The following is a 25,486-nucleotide window of genomic DNA, read 5'->3' on the forward strand; positions in this document are numbered from 1 at the left end:
TAGAGCGTAATTATTGATGCCTATATGGGCTAGAAGAGTTTAGCTATCAATGATGGTTTGCCATAGTTGAGGAGTGGTAGCGCCCTAGACTCCAATTACCAGTACCACCAAAAACCCTAGTACTAAACAAGACACTTATCTTGTCATCCATCACTTGCAATATGTGCCCCCTCGTATGCACCCCTGTTGCTAGCCATACCACCCTAAACAAGATAAAAGCGTAACTATCATGCATGAATCATCATCGTTCTGTGAACTAAAGTGGTTTATTGTATCCCGTGCCAGATAGCAGGTTGATGCTCTAATACCAATGTAATGCCCTCCTAGGATCCAACCTATACACAAGACATGACACAAAATATATACACGAATATAAAGGAATAGGATAAAAAACTCACCTTCTAGCCATAGAGCCAAATGGGCTTCCCCCCCTAGCTTGGGAGCTAGCAGCGCTTTGGGTCATGACCATGTCCCTAGAATTGGTGCCCCATACCACCTGCCTACACAATCCTAGTTTACAGACTGTGAAATTCGACTTGTTAAAACGAGTCTTATTTGTGAAGGCATTCTTGGCCGTGGCAAGATGAGTGATAGTATAAATGGGGAATAGGATGGGTAAGTGGAGTACACTTGGGGATTAACTCTAGAGTGCCCACCATGCATGCGGGATGCGTACACACTGGATTATAAAATGGGTATGGGGCGATTAGGCATGGATATGTAGCCGCATGTGTAGCCGAAGGAGGAGGGATGGGGACACAATAGATAAGAGGATGGAAATCCGTGTGTTTGAGAGGTCAATGTATGGGGTGGTTAATGTTCGAGGATAGTGAGGGGGATGCCTATTATAGTTGTCCTAGGGTAGATGGATATGCTCACTTGTAGGTGTGTATAAGGCATAGTGCTAAAAGATGAAATTCTTGCTAACGATATACTAGGGTGCAAAGTGACATTCACTTGTGGATAGCTAACATGAGGTGATGAGAAAATAGAATTGAAACAGATGATCCAAATCCTAGTGTGCTAGATGTAGATGTGCAATGCAATCCTTTTTTTTTTCCAAATAAGGTGTGGCTAATTATATTACTTCGGAAAAAAATCGGAATACAAAGAAGTGCTCATACTCAATAGACCAAGTTGGAGCTGGTGAAAGTCACAGATACATTATATATACAAGCCTCTCAAGGCGGTTTGGGGGGAATAGGGGCAAGAAGCCATGGAGGGGGGGTGTATCGCCATCTGGGGTTGCTGCCTGCATCACGAAGAACAGGTCTTGGCCGCCCCAAGTGCGCATGGAATGACCTTGGAGCTCCTGCGAGCCCTGGACTCGCCTTGCACCCGATCCCATCGGCCTCGAAGGGAGTGGATGATGGAGGTCTAGAGCTCTGCTAGGGTCGCCTGTACTGAAAGTCTCTTTCCGTCGAAAGCCACTTGACACCGCGCCTTCCAGATATACCAACCAGTAAGACTCCCTATGATTTCCCATACCTCAAAGTGGTCTGCTGTGGGCTCCAGTACTTGGCGGATGGGTAGAGCCTCTAAACCCACCACTGCACACGACCCTACCTCGATTATGAATATCGTGTTCTACATCTCAGCCTCATACAGAAGGTGACGGCCCTGGCTGACCGCCTGCCAATAGAAAGCACCCCAAGAGATACATCCAAGGCTGGGTGCTATGCGGTGCAAGATGCGGCATACTCCTCTCCACACGAGCTGTGCCGCCTCACACGACCAAAGGCAGTGCTTTGGGGTTTCCATCGACTGTTGTGTGGAGCACTTACAAACTCCTTCCTTCTGCATCTAGGTAAGTCAGCTTCCCACCGCCAAGCCTCCATGTGCCACTAGCCATAAAAAATACGATACCCTCCTCGGTCTCCAGCTGTCCCATAGGCGGCGCCAAAAGGTCCGTCAGAACGGCTTCGTGATGTTGTGCTCCACCTAGTGCTTGCTACGTGACGACGCCCAATCCATGTCCTCTTGCATCAGTATGTGTCTGCCAATCCTGGTGGTGTACTCCAAGAACCTCGGTGGCTTCTTGGCGATCGCAGTGGCCGGCCAAAGCCACTCTCTCGAATCTCACTCCAGCTCCTCAAGTGGCCTTCCTTCCCAGATCCAGAGACGCCACTCCTTGAACTCCTGCCAAAAGACCAAAGGGTCCAGCCGCCATGTCTTCCCTTGAAGGCCAACCACCCGGATCCTCTTCCATGAAAGGACAACTATCCCCTCATCTTGCTGCCCTTTGTCAAGAGCCAGACGCCCCCCCTCCTGCACTGTGAAAAAGGTCCCAGGTGGAGCGCCACCCACTCTTCCTGCCACCTATAGGGGGATGCCTGCTGGTGAAAACCTAGCGGCCCACACCTCCTCGGGCTCTATCGGCTCTCGAATCGGGGAAGCAAGCCACTCCTGAGGTATCGCTGCGTCTATCTCTCTTCTTCTTAGCTCCACTCCTCGCTGGCAGCTTGATGCTTGCTTCAGCATCTCCTCGTCTGCCATCCTGTATACCTTCCGCCATGTCCTGATGGTACAAGCCGGGCCAGCCTCCCAACCAGCCCACTGGATGTGGGGGCGCTCGCCAATCTGTGCCCCTTCCCGATCCCTGACCTGGGGGTTCCAAATCACCCGCTGACGGTCTGCTGACGGTCTATCTCCTCCTGACAGCTTGGGGAGCTCTAGATAAGGGCCTTATGGAGGCCCTGCCACACACGGAGCAAGCTGCGTAGGAAGGGTGATCTGGGGGGGGTGATCTGGGCTGATGTGAAGATCCATCTCAGGGACGGCCTCCACTCACTGCCAAGCCTCGGTCTACAGTCTTGAAGACCCTCCTGCAATAGGACCTTCTAGCTCTTCCCTCCCAGTGTGAGGCCGTGGACAACTAGCTTGCCCAAGAGGGCCATACTTTGATACTTTGGGTCTATGATCCCAAGCCCTCCCTCTGACCGATGTCGTATAATGGTTGCCCATGCCACCTTGGCCCTGGAATCCCTGGAGCTGTCTGATCTGGATCAAAGGAAATTCCGCACTAGGCGGCAAAGCTGCATTACGCAAGAGGAGGAGAAGCACTAACACGAGGCGATGTACCAGGCCGTCGCTAGGAGGACCTGGTTAACTACCAGGGCTCGGTCGGCTAGTGAGAGGCGAGCCGTGCTCCAGTAGGTCAGCTTCCTCCGAATAGAATCGAGGACTGGAAGAAACTGTTGGGCAGGAGTGATGTCGAGTCCCACCTGGAACCCTAGGTACTGGACGGTCTGTCCTCTGCTCACCCATCTAAATCCCAGGTGGACGCCCCACTCCATGCTAGAGTCTGTGAGGAAACCAACCGACTTTCGCCAATTGATTTTCGCTCCCGCTGCAAAACAGAACACCTCAAGAGCCAACCTCACTCTTTCCAGCATCAACTCGTCATCCTCTATGTAAAGCGCTGTATCATTTGCATACTCTGAGTCTAACAACTTGGTCTCCTCTCTTACTCGAAGTCGAAGGCCACGTAAACCGCTCACACGTGACCTGAGGAAGTGAGACATTGCCTCTGCAAAGAGAAGGAACATGTACAAGGCCAGGGAGCAGCCCTGTCGGACCGATCTCTCCAGCCGAAACTTCTCCCCTCGCCTCCCTCCTATGAGAACCCTGCTGGTGGCCGATCTGTAAAGTGCGGAGACCTCGGAAATCCAAGCTTGGGGGAAACCCAACCTCACCATGGTGCCCTCTAGGAAATCCCAGTCCACCCTGTCATAGGCTTTCTCAAAATCCAAGAGTAGTACGACCAGTCTTTGCCCACTGTACTGGGCCCACTCTGTCGCCTCAAAGAAGGTGAATACATTGTCTTGGATGCTCCTATCCTGGACAAAGCCTATTTGTGTGTCATGGATGATGTCTGGAAGCAAGGGGCGTAATCGCCTACCAATCATCTTTGCCAGTGCCTTATAGGCCACTGACAGTAAGGTGATCGGTCTCCACTGGGAAAGCTCCAACCGGTCTCCCCCTTTGGGGAGAAGATTGATAAGGCTCGCCGATAGACTCCCTGGCATCTGTCTTGAAGTGAAAATATCCTGAAAGGCCAACAGTAGGGGGTCCTTCACCACTTTCCAGAAGGTAGTGAAGAAAGCCTTAGGGAGGCCATTCTCTGCCGGGCATTTCTGCTTGTCCTGTGTATGAAAAGCCTCCTCTAGTTCCTTCTTTGTGAAGGGGGCTAGAAGGAAGCGTCCCATCTTCTCTGTGACAAGGGACGGGATATTATCCCAGACCTGCTGTCTACATCGTTGTCCTCTAGCTGAGGCTGTCTCCTGCTGGAAGAGGCGATGATAGTAGTCGGTGGCAATCTCCATCACCTTGTCTGGGCTAGAACGGATCCTTCCATATTGATCTCGGAGGCTACGTGTCTGCTCTCTTGAGGTGTGAGACTGGTGTACCTGAAAAAACTCCCTGCATATCGTGTCTCCCTTCCGCGCCCAGAAAGCTACTGAGGTGCGGAAAGAGAACTCAGAGCGCCTATCCTCTAGGCTAGCAATGGCTGCTTACGCACGCACCTCCTGTGCATGGAGAGTGGGATCCCTTGGTGCCATCTGTAACAATCTCTGCGTGGTTGCAAGGTCTCGCCAGAGTGCTCTCTCCTCCTCCCAGCTTTGCTGCCTGACCTATATGGCTGCCTCTTGGCAAATTCTGCTTGACCCAGCTAGGGCCTTTGCAACCTCCTCTGCGATCTGGGCCTTCCTGCCCCACTCTCTGGTCCAAATCTGCTCTATTTGTCTCGTTACCTCCTCCCTCCTATGGATCGAGTCAGGAATCCGACAAGAACGTGAATCTAGGGCAGATGTTGGGGGATCTAGTGTAGCCATTTGTATCCCCAGGAGAAGTCCAACAACCTCTCCCTCCTGTGGAAGGCAGGGTCTCTCCAAGCATCGCGTGCTCCTACTGCCAGTAGAAACACCTCCCATGCCTCCTACTCCTCCCCGGCCATGCCTTGGTAGTTTTTCCCTCTGCCCTGCTGGTCCTTCAAAGCCTCCAGGTTATTGAAGTCTCCTCCAACAATCCAGGAGTCCACCTCTGGAAGTCCTTGCGTGATCTCCACCTAGAATCTGCTGCGTGCCCTAACCTCCGTAGGGGCATAAATATTAAGGACTCCAAGGCACGAGTCCCCAATTTCCAATCTGATCCATAGCACCCTCCCTGCCACTGTCGTCCCGTGGTCTCGAACACAAGCGGTAAGACTCGGACCAATAGAGGTGCACACGCCTCCACTCCTACCGTGGGCACCTATGGCGTGCTTCGAGTAAGTGTGCGAGTTGCTTGGGAGAACCTTCCCTACTTGTTGGGCCTGGGCGAGGGTGAGCTTGTGCTCCTGTAGAAGTAAGATGTCGATCCGTCCGGCCAGGGCAAGCTACAACTCTTGTCGAACAATCAATATCCTGGAACCACGTGCCCCACTGTAGTGGAGGCTATTCACATTCCAAGATGCAAGGTGTAAGCTCATAGGGAAACCTGTGACTGCCCAAAGAGGCATCTGTTCGGTGTGGAGGTTGTTGATGACGAGGAGGAGCTACGAGGCATGCAGGTGCGCTTTGCCGCCGGTCTGGACGGCGAGCTCCATTCCCCCATGGTGGCCCTCGGTCGGACCATAGGGGTGATAGATGCTCAAAGGCAGAACAATGGATGTAGTTGGAGTGTGATGTCCACCGAAAGACGCATCTTGAGTGTGGTAACCATGAGTCCAAGCTGAAAGAGCGATAAATGAACAGCAGGCTGATCACCAAAATGCAGCAGTCTGGAGGTTGAAGTTTAGTAAATGCAGCAGTGTCCCACCCAAACAAGTTGGAAACTGATCATCAATGCTGTAAACAGCAGGGTGCCAGCTGAGAAGGGGCGTGCATTGTTGTAAACACAAGCTGGCCGAAGTAGAAGATGATGCTGATCAGCAAGACTGCCATCTAGAACAGCAAATGCAGCAGTTCTGGGGCAGTAAAGGCTGTTGCCAATAGCTGGAAATTGTAACCAACAGCATAGGACAGGTACCAAGTGGAGGGTCTTGAGTTGATGATGGTTAGACAATAGATGGTGATGTTTTGGGGCAGTAAATGCAATCGCCAATAGTTGGAACTGTAGCCAACAGCAGTGTATAGGTGTTCGGTGGAGGGGTTGTAGTTGATGATGACTGTATAGTAGATGGTGATGTATGCAGGCTGGAAATAGGGTGCTAACAGCAGCAGAGAGGGTGAGGACTGATGTAACTTGCAAAACAAGGATGGGCTGGATGGTGGGCAATGTGTCTATTTGTAGATGCAGAAGGATCCTCCCAAATTAGGGTTTTGTTTATGGGACAGAGGAACTCTCTAGGGTTGCGCACTGTCTAATGAAACTATTGGTAATTCACATGTTTCGGGGCAGACCTAAGCAATTTGAAATGCATTTTTAGCTCAACAGTTGGCCACAAGAGAAAGAATGACTTGCAAAGTTCCCCATTTCAAACGAAATCACAAAGGATGCATGCCTTGAGAATGAAAACAATCAATTAGGAAGCTTTTGAGAAGTATCTCAAAGTATGCACATTCTATTTCTAATAATAGCATGGATATTGTGAGGAACCAACACCTTGCTAATCTCAGCCATGGCATTAGTCAAAAGAGACCAGTACACAACTAGGCAGCCCTCAACGTCCACCCAAATTGGGCATTCTTGCTCGAGCAATTTTGCAAAGTTGGCCATTTGCCTCTAGGGCACAACATGGACTAACTTGCAGTCATAAAACGGTCACAACTTGCCCAAAAGTACATCATGGTGATAAGGGGATTTGAGCATGACCTCGGGACCCACAAAGATCTCCTCAACATAGTCTACTTGTAAAATAGCTAGCAACCGTGACATTATAGAAGACACCATGGAAATTTTGGCAATGAAAAAGAGGACGATTCCTTTTTCATAAAAAGAGAAGAAGGAATGCAGCACCTTCTTTGTATCCACTAAAGTATCCAAAACATCATTCTTATCAAAATTTGGAAGATTGTTTTGATTACGCTCTACATACTCCCCAAGACAATGAATTTGCAAGATCCAAAAGGAATTCCCAATCCAATTCTTGGGAATAATCTAACTCACCAGTTGCTTGAGCATAAGACAATATTTGAGACTTTCTAGGAAGTGAAGTATGTAAAGAAGTACTCGAACACAGAATACATACACGTTTGTATGACAAAGCAGAGATAGATAAGAGAATTCAGTAGGGTTAGGGTATCTTAGAGACAATGAACATTGAAGATGAATGAATGCTAATGAATAAATAGATACAATGCTCAATGTAGCAAATACACTATGCGAGGTGAATGTCAAAACTTGAACTCTTGTGTCATTGAAGGACTAAGGTAGAGGATATGAGTTGGAGAGTGTGCCCTACTTTGCACAGATCCCAAAATGCAATGGATAGCATCCAATAGTGTATGGCAATAGCTTGAACAATGGGCAATAGTTGAGAAAAGTGTTAGAATGATGTGGACAATAGCAAAACAAAAGATGTAGTTGCAGATGCTTACATCTCAGCTAGGTGATTGTAGCAAAACAGTAAGCGTAGGCTGCAATGATGACATGGCATGATAGATCTTGGTTTGCTTCACTATTCCTTGGGTATCTAATTTGCCACCATTGAGGGGGGTATCATCATGACATAGTCCAAGTATATTGTACAGCTTCTTTAGTGCTTTCAGTTTGTTGAGCAGCTTTATACACAACCCTTTAGTGCTTCATTGGCGGGTAATGAAGCGTGTCTTTTGGTCTTTTAAAGTCACTCGGGATCTTGGCCTCTTCTACAAGGTTGATTCTTCACTCTTTTGCATGTATATTTTGATAGTGATTGGGCTTGATGTTTAGATTCTTCTGTCTCTCATAGTCGCAATTGCTTCTTGGGTACATCTCTTGTTTCTTGGTTCAGCAATAAACAAACTACAATTGCTACTTTCTATTGTGAAGTTGAGTACAAAGCAACGTTCACAGCCACAGTGGAGTGTGTTTGGCTCCGCAAGTTACTTGTAGAACTTCATGTTTACCAAACAATCTGACACTTATCTATACTATTAGCTAGAGTGTTTTGGTCATTGCATGGAATCGAGTGTTTCATGCCCGCACAAAGTTCATTACCATTATCTTCATACCCATTAATACATTGCTTCTCATTTGTGATCTCAAGTAATACTTTAGAAGAGCATCGACTTTGATACCATGTGGAGATATGCTAGGTTTTGCAAAACAAAATAGTGAGTGTATGATCATGATTGAAACACAGAGAACTCAAGCACAAACGCAAAATGCAAAAACGCAAAATGCAAAAACGCAAAACGCAAACACAAACACAGACAGAGAAGAAAGATAACTACGAAGTGAATGAATGAATGCTGTAAATGAAGGAAAGAATGTATAAGATGCTCAAGGGCAGAGCTGTCCAATAGCTGATGGGTCTTGTGGGAGCGGGCTGAGGGAGTAGTCAAAGTGTGATGTCCATTGGAGACGGATCCTAAATCCAGCCTTTCTCTTCGGATAGGGTGGTGAAACTTGATCAAGCACTTAATTTCAACAATTAATAACTGAGCATAATTTGAAATGCACACATTATCTTAACAATCTTGGACAATAGACACCCGGTTGGCGTCAAATTTGGTGTTCCTTTTGGTATTTCTTTAACTTTGATTTTTAATGGACAGTGCACAAGTTGAAATTCCACAATCTTCTTTGTTGATCCAAAAGCCCCTTGTTGTACATATAATGAGCAAGCAATTTGGGCCAATTGCCCCTTGATTTTCACCTAGGGCTTGCACAAATGGAACCACCAAATGGCCAAATGCTACCCCAATTTACAACGGATGAGTTGGCATTTGAAATCCCTATCAATTCCACGAATTTTAGGTGCTAATTTCAGTGTACGATGCCTATTCCTATTGGCACAGGTCCCAAGGTGGTTGTCAAACCCTAATTTTTGTAGAAATTTAGGGTTTACAATAGGAATCTTCTTAGTGTTTACCAAATTTGGCCAATATTTGCTGAGATCTTTTGAGAAATTACTGGAGAAGGTAGAAGAAAGCCAAGATAAGAGATCTGATTTTCTTCACGAGAAAACCCTAAAATCAGCATGTTGCTTGCTCTAGCCTGCATTTAATGCAATCACCTACTGCCATACATCTCCAAATGTTGTTAGTTGATCAGCAATGCTGTTGCTAGCTCCTGGAAGGTGTCTCCTTGCTGTCCTTTACTTTTTGAGATCCCTAGATGGCTATCTTTTGCAGCAAGTTGCTGTTCTTCAATGAAAAAACGGATCAATAGCTCTCTCTCTCTTCCTCGTCGGGTGTAAACTTATGGAATGGCTGAGACCTAGCTCCCAAAAACTTTTTTTGAGTTTTCATAGGCTTTTTTGCTAAGCGGTAGCCTTCAAACCCATTTTTCAGCATTATCCAACCATTTTACCTTTGACACCCATTGAATCCTCGAGGTCCTTGGCCTATTACTATGAAATAAGAAAGATGTGCATTACATCTACTAAACAACCTTGCACATTTGATTTATAACTTAATCAAATGTTATCGGCAAGATTAAAGCATCTCAAAATTTCACATCCTCGTGAGTGACCGATCTTGAGTGCTATAACCACCAGTCGGAGTTGACGTAATGCAGAAAGTGGTAGTAAAATAGGTCGGAGACCAAAACACAGTAGTCTCTAGGGCTTGAATGTGTGACACAACAATGTAACATCTTGAAGATGATGGTTGTTGATCATCGACAGTAGTGGGAGGTTGGGTGATAGCTATAGGAGGAAGATTTGGTATACATCGAGCTTGCATCCAGTAAATGCAAGGTGTATGAAGCTCGGGAAGAGGCTGGGTGACAACTGTGGATAGGGTGCCAGGGGCTAGTGAGGATGTGGCAGCAGTTGCGATGGGTTGGATAGCCATTGGAGGAAGAGCTAATGATTGAAACCTGCAAGACAAGGGATGAAATTAAATGGTGGACAACTTGTCTATTTATAGATGAGTGGATTCTCTTAAATTAGGATTTGGCTTATAGGACACAGATACTCTCTAGGACTATGTCCATTTAATGAAACTTTGGGTAATTTACATGTTTTGGGGATGTTTTAAGAGCTAATTAGTATATAATGCATTTGTTAGCTCAACAGGTTGTATATGAAGACGCAAAATTGTGTAATTCGGAGAAAAAATAGATCATTCATGGAGATGGCATGATACATGATCAAGAGTCAAGCTTTGCCACATAGTTTCTGACTTGAAATAGTTTTATGTGTAGCATATGTACTTATAACAAGTATCCCACTAAGGATGTGTAGTCCATTATACGTTGTTTTATGTGTATCGTATGTACCTAGCATGTGTCCCACTAAGGCTTTGCAATCTATCATTTCATATGAGACTTGGGATAGCAAAAAGCCATTTGTGGCTCACTTGTATGTTTTTCATTGCTTTGCTTATGCTTTGGTACCAATGCAACAACACAAGAAGTTGGGAGACAAGGCTATAAAATGTATTTTTGTTGGGTATAGTAATGAAAGCGAAGGTTATAAGTTGTACCATCTACAAAATAAGTTGAAACTAGCCTTCCTTGTTGGCAAGGGTGGTATAAACTCAATTTAACTCAAATTAAAACAAGCATTAATTACACAAGTTTGAAAATATACGCTTTACCACTTAATCTTGGACAATCGTGGCCCCAACAACTAGTGCCCATTGTGGTATTTCTTGAACTCTACTGCTCTAATTTGAAGTACAAAGAGATATAGGTTGATCCCTCTTCAAAATGACTAGCACTACTTGGGCATATTTGCCCCTTGATAGTACAACAATGCCAACACAGATTGGGTCATAAGCTCTTGCATGTTGGCCACCACAATTTGAGAATGGGCTACCCCTTGGATCAACTGCAAATATCTTGCATTGAGCTGATACTCCAAGTTTTAGGTCTTCAGTAATTGGGCATAGATTTTGAGATCATTGTCGAAACTCTAATTTCTAGTATAAAATAGGGTTTCAGCAGCAATTTTTGCAATTGCTCTCCACTCCAAGTTGGAATTTGTTGAGAATTGTTGAGGGTTGATTGGTAGACAAAAGAAAAAATCAGCTAAAAGGAATATCTTTTGATTAGTAGCTCTGATGGCAAATCTAATTGTGTCAACAGCTTCAAAAGGGTGCTGAAACCATGGTGTGAGTGGCAAGCCCTCCTCTTCTATTGTTGCCTCTCATTGAGGTGGAGAAGGAAACTTGCTGCCCCTATCCTGTCGTGCTATGCTATCAGCTTTCGCCTATCTCATAACTCTTCTGACGGTTGTTGCTCCTTCCTTCAGCCTCCAAATGCTGAAATCACCTTCAGCCAAGCAGCCCTCCTCTAGTTTGCATAGGAAGTTTTGACAAGTGGCAACCTGTTTTGCCGCTTGGTAGCTAGTGGCCATTCACTTTAATTGTGCTAACCCCCATTAGACATTCAATTATCCCATACATTGATTGGACTAGAACTAACATTAATCAAATAATTAATGCATAGTCCCAATGTTATCATTGGACATTTAATGGCCCAAATATAGCCTAGACCCAAATTGACACTATGCATCCATAAGTACCTGTTTTGCATAACTTTGTACAACTTTTGTTGATGTCACCCATTGATTACTTGGGTCACCAAGGTATTCATAGTTGTTTAATGGACTTTGTACTTCACATGTGCACAACTTAATAAGGCCAAAGCCAAGCATTAAAAATACATGTCCATGTGATATACCTCCCCCTTGAAATCTTGCAATCATCCATGGTTGCATTGCAATGTGACAAAAGCAAATAGATACTGAATTGGAAAAAGCGTAGGCATCATAGTCAAAGAACATTGGCCATTGTTGTCCATTGTTGTCCTACGATGCTATTGCCCAACTCATGTTGAAATTTCCAACTCACATAGCCAAAAGGAACTCTAACTGCTGTTTAAAATACTTGGGATGTATCCATAAACTCTAACCAAAAGTGAGTAAAGCATAGACTAAGTATGAACGATGGCTAAACTATCAATGGTATCCATGAAACATAGGAGTGCCTATAAAAAAAACTAGTTGAATACCACTGAAAACTGATGCTCATACATTGAAAATTAGAAATTGATAATCAATCTTTGATGATCATAATTTGACACAAATGTATAGTTTTAGAGTGATAGTGAAAATGATATCCATTTGTATATCAACTACAATGACTAGTACAATGAATAGTGACCTCTTGGCAAACATATTATTAGCAAATAGTACCTTGGATGCATGCTGAATACACTTGAGATCCACTATATTCTAGAGTTGTCCTCCACTAGACGAGTGGAAGTGTTACCTTCCTCTTGAGCATCAGGCAATCCTGATTGATCCCAATCTAATGCCGGCTCCAACTGAAAGGCTTCTAGGTAAAGCTACAACAATTGAGAGTGGCCTACCAAGTCACCCTCTTCCATCCATTTGGTATCCATTGGCAAATAATTTTGAAAATTCACCAAGTACCTCTCGGAAACTTTACCTCTAATCTTCCTTATCTTCAACTTGCTGCCTATTGGGATAGTCCCTTACCATGTGCCCTTTTCATTCACGTACAAAGCATTTTTATTGCAGCCATTAACTCCTTGTGTTGTGCAAGTGATTTTGAAGTGTTTCCTTGCTATTTTTGCCTCTTCTCAGCCCTATTTTCAGATATGCTTCAGCCTTTGATAACTTCTCTGATGGCTCCTCATAGGCAACCCACAATAATACTCAATATGCTCATGAAGGGAGATAGCATGATAAGAAGTAATGGGCATCAATGCATCCCAAAACTCCTTATTATATTGCTTCAAATTTTGCATTGTGGTGCATTGATTTATTCCAAGGGGTGATAATATCCATTTCAAAGGTGCTTATCAACCAATTAGAAGCAAGCATTTGTTTAAATTGTACCCATGTTGATGGCACTCTACCTTGCATTGGAAGTGTAGACCACCATGGCAATGCATTTTCCTTCAAAAAGTAGTTGCCTTTTGAATCTTAGAGGATTCGGTGAAGTTGCTTGTTGAGCAAACTGCATCAAATTGTTGAATGAAAGTCAAGCTTTCAATCTATCTTATGATCACTAAAGGCCTTAGGCTTGACCTCTTTATCACCCTTAGCATAGTCCTTTGTTGGCTCTTTTGGAGTGAAGTTATTATAATTGATGGTTGCAAAAAGGGTGCATTGGCTGTATTTGCATTATAACCAGCACCATACAGAGCATTTTCATGATTTGTGTCCTAGGCATCATGCTAATGCTACCAGTCTACATAGGTTTCTCATGATGACACATATCATCCTATTTGATGTGGATGTGAATGATACACTTCTTGATGAGAGAGTAGAGATCGAGTAGTCTAGGACTATGCCAAAATGGTTGGTGCAAATATTGTGTGACAATAAGTTAGATGCACTATTGGCTAGTTATACTTGTTCGGACCCTCGTAGTACCTCTTATACAACATATTGTTATGCATTGGTTTCTTCTTGTTTGTGTGATGAGGATAAGACCATGCCTTTTGAAGAGGCACCAAATTCAGAAAATTGGATGGCTGCTATGCAATCAAAGTATGATGCTATCGCCAAAAATGATATTTGGTTCTTTTGTGATTTGCCTCCTAGCAAGAAGGCCATTGGTATCAAGTGGGTTTACAAGTTAAAGCGCAAGTTAAATGGTAGTGTTGATCACTACAAAGGTAGACTTGTAGCAAAGGTTTTCATTTTGATGGGACCTTTGCTTTCACTTGTTGTATGACAACCATTCATAGCATTTGTGCATTAGTACCTCATAACGTCTGCGATGTACATTAGTTGGATATTAAAATTGCATTTCTAAATGGTGATTTATATAAGGAAGAAGACGTTTTTCAGCCTTGTGGTCTTTTGTAGAAAGGGCAGAAAACAAAGTATATGGATTGAAAAAGGCATTGTATGGTCTGAAGCAAGCATCTTGGGCTTGGTATGAGAAATTACATGCATACTTGATTGCACGTGGTTTTCAGAATAGTTTGACTAAGAGTACCTTTTATGTTAGACATGAGGGTGATGTATCTCTGATCATTGTGGTTTATGGCGATGACATGTTGCTCACTAGTCCTAATGAGATACATATTACTGATTTTAAGGTTGAGTTGAATTTCGCTTTTGACATGTTAGATTTACGAGCTCACAAAACAAAGAATGCAACCCAGGGGATTGAAAATGTATTTCAGTTGGGCGGACTCTACTGGTATCCCATAATAAACAAGCATGATTTCGGTTGCAAGAGGCCAAGCGGGGCATGACTATCTAAGTACATCATGAAATTCTCCAAGAGCCACCATGGAACAACATAAGCTAATTGTCCATCCAAAAATAAAGGAATACTTTGCATGATCTTAGCCCAAGCTTGCAGGGTGCGAAAGAGAACCTCAAAGAATCCTTTTGGCCCATCATAAATGTCCTCCACCAGAGGAGCATGTACTTGTCCATTTCCATTTTCCTTGAACAAGTCATTACAAGGAGCTAAATCCTCCCTAGGGAGAAGATTAGCACGAGCACAAGATTGCAGAGATTTGGTCTTGAGGATTGCAAACCTATTGCTTCTCCTATAGAGACAGGTTTGAAGTTGTTTGAAGTCATATTCCCTTTGAGATCTTGTTTTTGATATCGAGCTTTCCATTCAGAAGTCTAGGTTTCTTCACAGAGTTCGTAGCTTTGATACCATGTAAAGAAATGGTTGAACATAGAATATAAATGTGAAGAAATACCCTAATGCAGAAATATAAATGCAAGTGTACAACAAAGCATAAATTCAATAGAACACAGTTAGGGTTAGGGTAACTTAGATACAATGAACACAATGAACACATGAATGAATGAATAAATATAATATGATGCTTATGTAGCAAACAAACCTTTCAAGGAATGAAAATTGTACCTTGAACTCGTGTCTTGAGGATCGAGGTAGAGGTAATGAGGTGGAGAGTGTGTCGTGCTCCTAACGGATTCTGAATGGCAACAAGGCAGCCTCCAAGATGTCAAACATCAGCAAATGCAGTAGATGATGCGCCGCAGATAAGTGTCGGATGGGCAGAGGAGAGAGAAAATAGTCACCACAGCTGCAGGCGATGACATGGCATCATGTACAGCAGCAAACAAAGGAAAACACAGAAAGTCTGCAGTTGACTAGGGTAGGATGGCAGCCAGCAAGTGTAAATGCAGTTGTTGCACGTGGCAGCCGGTGGCAGCAGGCAAGTGATTAGTAGAAGTCATCAGGGCTAGACAACAACGGTGAGTGGTGTGGACTGCGCAATGAAGGTTGGAAATAGGTTCCGGATGGATGTAGACAATGTTGGGCAGCTTTAGTTGACATATCCTTTGTGAAAGGGGTGTGGGTAGCTAAGCTAGGGGGCTTGAAATTTGCAAAATTGAGATCGGGCTAAACGGAGGATGGTCTATCTATTTAAAGAAAGTTTTGGAACCTCATATGTTGCCTCTTTTAAACTCTCTCAAATTCCGCCTCATTTCAGGGTTTTCATCAATTAAGATTTTTTGGGGTTGTTTACAAGGCTAATTATAATGCTTATGTTAGCTTAATACCCCCACACAGGCTCGAAAGGAAGACCAACCCAAAGTTGTGTGTGTTTTTGTTTTGTTTCTGGTTTTACCTCAAGGTGTCTCATATCAAAGTAGCCAAAGCATCAGACAAAGGGTGGACGTTGGTTGCCTAGTAGCTTACCAAGACTACATAGGCGATGGTTATCTTACCAAGGGCGTCGAGTGGTCACCCCTAGAGAGGCCAAGGCATTGGATAAAGGGTGCACGTCGGTTGCCGAGTGGCCTATCAAGTCTTGCAAAGGTAGATGGAATCATAGTGAACTTTTAAAAGAAAAAAGTGGTTGTGTAAAAGATGGATTGTGATTGATTAAGTAATGGACGGGAGACTAATGGTTAAACCCAAGATCTTCATAAAATAAGCAAGCTATCCCTACCACTATTGGGTGTCGATGATGAAGGAATAGGCAAAATGTGTGTGAAGCAAATATGATGAGTATGTGGAAAGGCAAAAGAGATGCACGGAAAGCAAGCTAGCAAACCTACGTAAGTAAGAGAGAGTGCCTTGGAGATTGCCATGTGCATTGCCACGATTATGGTGGATCTAGAGTTAACCACTCCAAAAGATTGAAAAGGGATAAATGCGTATAGATGCATGTTTACAGGAACAGAATGCTAATGTACTGGAGTTATGCAAGAGCCGATGCAAGTGTGATTATGCTTATGTAAAATGCTATGTAGCGGTGCCACTTGGACAATGTCTTCGTAGGGGAATTGTTCACTTGTCCAAGCAGGGAACGTCGTGTGTCGGGATCTCCTATCTAGTTAGAGTCAATGTATCCTTGTAAACATAAACTTGAACCATAAGTTAGGCCATAAGAATAGGTACATCACAAATATCTCAAAACATATAGATATGTGATTCGATGTGGTATTCTAGGTGCAGTGAAATACTAAAAGCAAACTAATTGAATAAGCTAAATTTGGCCCAGTGTGAATCAATCAAAGTAGTTTTTCTACTACAAATCCATAGGTGCGCGTGTCGAAGGGTTGACCTAGGGCATCCTTAGATAGATGGATAATGAGGTCAAGAGGCATGGCCATAAGCGGTGTCTGATCTGTGCAATACTAGTCCATTAATTGAAGAGTGTACTTTTGCGGTGACACAAAAATACTTTCCCAAACTGAACTAACTTCATCTCCAAAAAGTAAGACAACAAATCAAGGTTTGTCATCTCAAAAGTAGCACAGATTTGAGCCTTACTTTCTACCATGGCAGTAGACTCTAAGCCATTGATAAGTAAATCATCAAAATATAGTAGGATATAATTGACCCCCTTAAAAGTGATGCATATATATAAGTTCGAGTCACAAGGCGTAGATTGGTAACCTAAGAGTTCTAAGAAACTCATCTATCCTCTCGAACCAAGACCATGGTGCTTGAATCGGCTTGTAAAGAGCTTTCCACAAGCGAAAGACCTTACCTTTTTGGTGGATAGAAGAAAATTTGGGTTGCTGCTCCACATAGAGTCCTCCAAATAACTGTTCAAAACGGCACTCTTGACTTCCATTTTATAGATTGGCCAACCATAGTGAGCAGTGAGTGCAACCAACAAATAAAATGATGTCAACTATACAGTAGAAGCAAAGATCTCTTCATAGTCAATGCCTTTCTTTTGTCAAAATTCAGTTTCTGTTGAAACCCTTGTATCATAAGGCGAGCCTTGTACTTGTCTAAAGTCTCATAAGCCTTTAGCTTAGTCCTAAAAATCCACTTCGTCTTGATGACTTTCTTGTGGCTTGGATGGTCCACCAAGGTCTAAGTCTCATTTTGGTTAATATTCTCTAGTTCCTTCTCCGTGGTTACTTGCCATTGGGGATGTTGAAGAGTCTCTTGTCAACTATTTGGCTTAGAATGCACTATGTAATCAGTTGTAAACAATGACGCAAATAATACTTGAGGTGCAAGCTGAGTAGATTTTCTAGGGCCCTTCGAAGTGAAATTTGGTGGAAGGATCCTCGAATCTCACATGGTCTACTGGTACTAGCAAGGTAATGGGTCTCATGAAGGAGGCCTGGGAGTTGAAGAATTTGCGGGTGGGTTAAGAGCAAGTAGGCACTATCTCCTTAGGAATAATGTGAGAAAAGGGTTGGAATCTAGTGCGAAAAATTGCAGAATGTCTCTCTCATAAAAAACATCTCTCTTAACGATCACCTTGTTTGTTTGAGGATCAAACAGATGATAGGCTTTTGTTTTGGAGGAGTATTCTACAAAGATTAGGAGATTAGCTTGGAGAGTGAGCTTATCTATCTTATCATCAAGTGTGTGTATGTAGGCACGATTCCCAAAGACTTTAAAGTGGAAAACTAGAAGTCGAGAGCCAAAAAATGCCTCATACGGAGCTCTCTAAGGAGCAACCAGAGTCGGGCATTAGTTGAGAATGTTTTTTTGAAGTGTTAACAACCTCAACCCAAAGGTGCTCAGGGAGCTTTATTGTGAATAATATAGAGCATGCCATGTTCATGATGGTTTAGTTCCTATGCTCTATGACTCCATTCTGTGAAGGGGAGTAGGTAGAGGTAAGCTAGCGTGAGATGCTATGCTCTTGTAGAAACTCGAAAAACTCATGGGAGGTGAATTGGCGCTTACTATCACTCATGCATCCCACCAAACGACGAGTTTGGTTATGCATCCACAACACCCACACAGAAAAATATTTAAAGGCATCAGACTTATGCCTAAGAAAGTACACCCACATGTATCTAAGCAGATCATCCATAATAAAAAAGAAATACAATGCGCCATTCAAGGTGGTGGTGGATGTCAGTCCACAAAGATCAGCATGAATCAATCTAAAACACACCTCAGCCGTATGTGTAGATTGCTTAGGGAATGGGAACGATTTTGCTTCCCAAGTTGACAAGCTTTACAAATATCTCGTGATAACTTCAAGTATGGAAGGCCATCAACCATTTGTCGATGCGACAACTCATAAAGAGAGTCGTATTTGAAATGTTCTAAGTAAAAATGCCAAAGACGCTTAGTGCTCGTAGGCTCTCGTGTAGTGGCTAAAGCGTGTAAGTGGTGGAACTTTGAGCCCTCGATTGTTGGCTCTCGGAAAGAAATTGTGTCATGTGATATAGGCCACTAGATTGTGCCTCACCGCTAGCAATCATTAAATCAGTTTGAGAGTCAATCAATCGATTGTGGTTGCTATAAAGAAGATTGGTCAATTCAATCGGCAAATCTACTGAACGGATAACAAGTTCATCCCAAGCTGGGGAATATAATATACATCATCCAACGTAGTGTGATCCGAGCCCTAATCAGTTGCAAAATTGATGCAACCATGAGCTTGAATCTTGATCGAGGAGTTGTTCCCAACTTGGACTTGCTTGTTTGATTCAAGAGGCTAGCAAGCCAATATAAGATTTAGGGTTGATTTGTCTTTCAAGGAGTAGGATGAAGGCCAATCCCCAAGCAAACTAAGGGGCAAATTGGTTTGGAGGCTTGCTGGTCAGTCTTAATAGCAAGAGGCACTTAGATTAGAAGAGAAGGTTAGAGGATCTTAGTTTATTCCATCCATTTGCAATAAAAGTTAAATAAATACTAAAGGGGCGCCAATTTTGGGGCCAACAAGCTGTCCAATGTCCAAGGTTGTATGGTAAAGTGTGCATTTCAGTTTTGTGAATTTGTTAATTGCTGTAAATAAGTGCTTAATTAGGTTATTTACCACCCTATTCGAGAAGGAAGGTTAGTTCCACATGATGCAGTCCTACATGCCATATAGCCTCGAAAGAGAGAGAATCAAGCTTTTCTTGCATGCACACGATGTTGTCTACATAGTGTTAATTGCTACCATAGGTACCACAATTGTTGCCATGACCTTAGGAAAAGTGCCATGACTTGTTTTTTGCAAATAATTTTTAGGTGTCCCAAAGGGCCATGATTGAATTTTTCAGTTTTTTTTTTTGGTTTTTTTGTTTGTTTGTTTGTTTTTTTTTGGGTGGGGACCTTAGAAATAAGTAATTATTAAATTTAACCAATTTTTGGTGTAAAAATTGTTTTGGCCCAAACTTTGGCCTTCTATCCCTGAGGTAATAAACTAATCAAAATTCGACCACTAAGGGTTAAAAAGGCCAAAATGTTAAATGTGCAATGAAAAATCTTAAGTTTAATATTCAATTGCTTTTGGGCATAGAACCTTGGTAGGCAAAACACAACAGCTAAGGAGAACACAACAAACTGAAAATTGTGTTTAACACACTACCTTGTCAATGAGTGGTGGACTTGGATCCACCATATTTGCAGCATATCATCATTATGGTAGTGTACTATGAAAATTACCACCGCAGCTTGCTTCTTATACACTTCTTCATTCCATCCTTGCCTTGTAGGAGGATGTCAATGTCTTAAGCCATATTGTTAAATTTTTGCCATCAAAAGAAAAGAAAAGAAAAATGTAAGACCCTTTAAATTGGGCTACTTAAAAGAAGATATGCATCACCAGTGTGATCATGTGAGGCTATTGTGGCAGCCCATCTAGGCACCTTGGTCCGATGCCTTTGCTTCTTTAGGGTGGGACCTTCTGGGTATAAAAGAGGATGGAGATGTGACATACTCATTGTCTTGAGACCTCTTTGGGCATGGGAGGGGGTGTTGAGCCATTGAAATTAAAGTTTGTAGTAATCCTAAATTCTCATGCATAAATCCCTAATTATGTCTCCTTAAAACAATTCCAAAAAGCAATTAATGCTGATTATAAAAAATATATGACTGTATTTTTGAATAGTAGGACAAATGCCCCAAAATCTTTTATGTGGGCGTCTCATTCAACATTCTATGGATTGCACTCTTATGTATTATCATACATTTTGCATTTTTCTATATTTCATTTCTTTAAAGATGTGCATCATATCACAAATGTTTTGGTCACATATTCTTGTCATAATCAAGTTTTTTCTTTTGTCACCATAAATGTTCTCAATTGCATATAATGTTATGAAAATACTGTGTTTAGTATGTTATTTTTACATTGACATAGAGAGGTTTTTTCTTGTGATTGCCATTTTGGTTGTGGGTGCTTGTTGATGTATCCTTTTCACCTGTGGAACAGCATCTGTTTCTTTTGTCACCTTCTTAAATGCATATAATGTTACGAAAATACTGTGCTTAGTATGTCATTTTTATATTGAAATAGGGAGGTTTTCCTTGTGATTGCCATATTGGTTGTGGATGCTTATTGAGGTATCCTTTTCACCTATGGAACAGCATCTGTAGCTTGGACTAAAGACATTCATAAGGGAAGGATTAGAAGCTTTCCACATGTTGATGGAAATTTTGCATTGCATGTGTATATACCTGGTATGCTCTCTCTCTCTCTCTCTCACACACACACACACACACACACACACACACACAGAGCCTTAACATGGAGCTCTTAATTCATTTCTCTTCATTCTTTCGTTGCAATTTTCTGGGTAAGCTGTGGTGCAATAAGGCTTTTGATTTTATGAGGTGGAGATTCATTAGCAAGTGAATGAGATGGATTCCTCGGAAGTTTGATGATTAGATATGCAGAGATTACCATTATGATCTAGGTGTTGCTAGAAGACAAGATGAGAAAATGTATCAATCCATCAAGACAATGTTAAGTAAGAAACACAAGAGCCTCCTGCAGCAAACACACCTGCTGAACTGGCTCTGAGGAAAAAGAATGGATTAATTACCTTATGACAGTCTCATAATGTACCAAATGATCAACACGAAATGATTAACAGTGAGAATGCTCATGATACATCTAGCAGGGATCTATGCTACTTTCTAGTATGAAGAATGCATAAACTGCAGAAACACAGGTCTTTTGTTCAGCACACCCAAAAGTAACCATCCACATTGTAAGGGCAGCAAGTTTTCATAACTGATTCTCAATTTGGAGCTATTGAAAGCTATTGATTGCTGTTCGCTTCTTATATGGCAGCTCAATGCCCTGTTATGACAGACTGCTTTTCTCTTCCCTGGCACCTACAATCATTACCCATTTTCACTTGTAATAGGCTTGCACCCAGAGTTAAATTGCTTCTAGTTGCCAACATATGCTTCAAAAACTTGACTCCCAAACTTCCAACCTACATAGCTTTTTGGATAGATGCTTCTTAGACAAACCTTTCTTTGATATGTACATGCTTAAGTTACTCAGATGTTGCTCACAATTATCTTTGCCAATGCATAAGTAGTTCATGTCCTTGATTCTTATTGGTTGGACCTACAATGAAGCCCAGCCAAATGGAATCCAATCACAATATCTTTGAAATACTTGGTCACCAGTAGATAGAGTCCATGATATCCACATTGTTGCCATTGGAAAATTCAAGACACTCACTTTAGTGTGTGCATATGTTTGTTTCACACCACATGAGCACACTTTAGGTCATTAAAGGGATGTAAACTCTAGTTGATATATGTCTTGGCCTATATGACCAAGGCCTTGGACTAGTGGATAACTATACACTTGACAAGGGTAGAGTGTGTCTTTGAAAGATCCTTCATTAGGACGGACTTGTTGAGAAACCCTTCACCCTTCACTCGTAGTTTGCGTTTTTGTGTTTCTGTGTTTTGCGTTTAGGGTTTGCGTTTAGTGTTTGCAGCCCCAAAAAGGAGCGCCATCCTAGATTGACTATGCCTATTTATAGGCCACTCTCTCATTCATTCCTCACGGCTAATTCATTCAGTCCGTCACCTCTTCTCTCCAGCCTCTCCACTACCCTCACATCCCTTCAGGAGGACATTGCGGTTCGTGGTTCATGGTTGTCTTCATCATCTTCCTTGTGCTACGGCATCCTTGTTCCCTTGTATCACATTCACTCCGTGATTCGGAACTTCATCATTCCATTCATCAGAGTTTCTTCTCTCTTCCCTTCTCTTCTCCATGCTTGCCGAGTTCACTCCGTGTTCCTCCTTGCCAACCCTATTGTCTTGCTGGCACGTCATCTTTTGACAGGGCTTAGCTCCTAGTTTGGAGTCTTAGTAGGTTTGATTGGGAGCATGATTCTATGTGTGTACTTGTGAATAGGTTAACCAAGTTGAGTAGGTTTATTCCAAGCTCTAATCTTGTCTGTTATTCAAACTTGAGAACTGGTTAGATTGTTTGTAGAGAACCTATGTCGATTACTTATAGAGAATGGATTCCACAATGCATCAGTTTGCTGTAAACATTGAATCAACATCTAAGAAAACTCTCTCAATATACAAAAACATGAGACAAGTTGTGATTAGTCGAAAATGATTTAATGCATGGGAGTGAGCTACATAACACACAAGGTTTTAAAACGTGTGTTGTAAAATGTGGAGAAAAAACACATTGATTGTAGAGTAAATCTTGATGCAAACGACATGATGGCATGATTGTTAATGTTAGACCTAAAACTGATAATATTAACATCCAGATAACGTGTGACCAATGAACTCAAGGGTCATGATGGCGTAGCCATATTGCAAAAACATGTTGGCAGCCAGCTAGTCACCACATTAGTGACAATAGTTTAAAGTTGTCAAATGACACAAGTCACGTTGAGCAACACACAATCTAATCTATGAACAATAGTGCCTAACAATAGACATAAAGTCAAACACAATCATAAAGACATAAGGGTGACATCTCTCAAAATGTATCAATTAGGAGCAAGCAAGAGTTGAACATTTGATACTACGTGAGAGTGTGCAATGAATGGAAGTGGAAGCAATAGATATACAAGACAAGATACCAAAAAATATAGGAATATATAATGAGGACAATGAACAGAAGACTCAATGACGTGCAATGGAATCCGTAGTATAAATGATAGATGGAAAACATGACTCCAAGAGTGGATGTTCTCTCTCTCTCTCTCTCTCTCTCTCTCTCTCTCTCTCTCTCTCTCCCCCCCCCCCCCCCCCCCTCCCCCCGCCCCACAACCACAAAAAAAAAAGAAGAAAGAAGAAAAAAAATCGGTAAAAGGGCTCATAATATGATATGCACTACGCTAACAGTAAGTTGCTATCAACATGAAGAGAGACCGATCTTCACAAAAGAAACTTCATGTACTAGTAAAGGAAGCTACAAAACCATGTGCTATAATATGGACGATCATTAATTGCTCCTATGATCAATTAATATTAATACAATACCTTCGTGTGATGTGATATGGATAGTTGTTACTTGTTGCTACAACTAGTTAATAATGGTACTATGTGAGTAATATTTTGTTATGGGGAGGTGAAATTTTTGGATGCTTTTCTTTTGCTAGAGACATTTGAGTAATTTAATTATCAAATGTGCAATGTTGTGATGCACATGTGATATGCAGGCAAATATTTCATGGTAACAGGCAAAGGACCTTGAGGAAGCAATGGGTGTCACAAGCAAAAGTTGTGACAAGTTATGCAAGCTCGGTTCTGGGTGACAGTTGGTGTTAGTTTGGCCCTAGGACAATTAATTGGCCAATAAATATCAATGGTGACACTAGGACTAGTTAATTAATGCCTGTTTCAGGGTCAATTAAAGTTGGGGACTACTTGAGGTTGCAAATTGCCTAGGCAATTAAATAGTGGATGGGCACATCTAATTTTGGGCAGGGTCTTTCTCTACAGCATTCTCTCACCTTCTCTAGCCTATTCTTTGATAATCTCAACAAATCTCAATCATTCTTAGCATATCTCAGCCAAATTTGGTGGACAACCAAGGAATTTTTGTTGTGAACCCTAATTTACAGCAGAAATTAGGGTTGAGCAGCCACCTTGGACTTGTGCCAGCCATTAGAGGCATTGTAGAATAAAATCAGCAATCGGAACTCAAGGAATTGCTAGAGATTTTAAATGCAAGTCCATTCCATTTGATTTGGGGTAGCATTTGGCTAATCAAGGGTCCGAATTGTACAAGTCTTGGGTGAAGATCAAGGGAAAAATTGCCCGGAAGTCTTGTTGACTATGTATGACAGCAAGGGGCTTTTGGATGAGCAAAGGAGATTAGGAAATCTTAGTTGTGCTCCATTCAATTGCAATATAAGTTAAAGAAATACCGCAAGGGGCCCTTGTTTTGGAGCCAACAAGGTGTTTGATGTCCAAGATTACATGGTAAAGTGTGCATTTTAATTTTTGTGAATTTGTTAATTGTTGTAATTAAGTACTTGATTAGGTTTTCACCATCCTTTCCAAGAAGTAAGGCTGGTTTTATGGTTCCATTGTTGGGATGCCATCAAATCTCTTGGCTTGGTGGATCCAAAGTATCTGATTGCGAGCCAAAATCTCTGTTCTAGTGCTGAATTTGTGCTCAGCTGAGTAATTATAGTAAGATATTTTCATACATTGAGATGGAATCAAGCAATAATGATGCCTCTTAGAATGAACATTCACATGGGGAAGAAGGAAAGAGGCTAGCATGCTTTGAATTTTGTTTGATAGTGGAGCATGGAAAAAAATCAGAGGTCAGCATGCTTTGATTTTGTTTGATAATGGAACATGAGTCAACCTCGTCTCTATAGACATGGCAGTTCGTCTAGGCATTAGGGAGGATGAGATGGGATCCATGGGGGAAGTTAGTATGGCATGCAAGGGCCAAGCAAAGCTTATCACATGCTCATTGGAATGCTTCATTTGCACATTCAAGGATATGTGGATAGCAAAGAGTTCTTCATTGCTCCACTTGAGAGTTGTGATGTTTTGCCTAGTGTGCCATGATGCCATCGTATGCATGCAATGATTGATTCACATGCCAAAGTGATTACTATTCAACATAAGGGCAAGTCCTATAATTTGAATATAAAGTTGAAAGGGGAATTTACGCCTGTTGTAGTGGTTGCTACCATTTCCAAAGTAATGAAAAATCACCTTTGAGCTTACTTGGTTTTTTGAACTAAGAATAAGGTTAACAATGAAAATTTTGG

The 25,486-nt window shown here is 42.3% G+C and overlaps 1 protein-coding gene across 1 annotated transcript in view; it reads left to right on the top strand.

Annotated features, from left to right (window-relative positions):
* The window catches only part of LOC148040233 (U6 snRNA phosphodiesterase-like protein), a 93,067-nt gene that overhangs the window by 11,414 nt on the left and 56,167 nt on the right, over positions 1 to 25,486 (top strand). Inside the window, exon 2 of the mRNA XM_087697870.1 lies at positions 20,838 to 20,930. Within this exon, the coding sequence (XP_087553996.1) occupies positions 20,838 to 20,930 (93 nt within the window). The remainder of the gene's footprint in view (positions 1 to 20,837; positions 20,931 to 25,486) is intronic.

Source organism: Lygodium microphyllum, chromosome 2 (genome assembly GCF_053477565.2).
Source record: "Lygodium microphyllum isolate KBCC chromosome 2, Lygodium_microphyllum_v1.1.10, whole genome shotgun sequence".
Classification (NCBI taxonomy): Eukaryota; Viridiplantae; Streptophyta; class Polypodiopsida; order Schizaeales; family Lygodiaceae; genus Lygodium; species Lygodium microphyllum.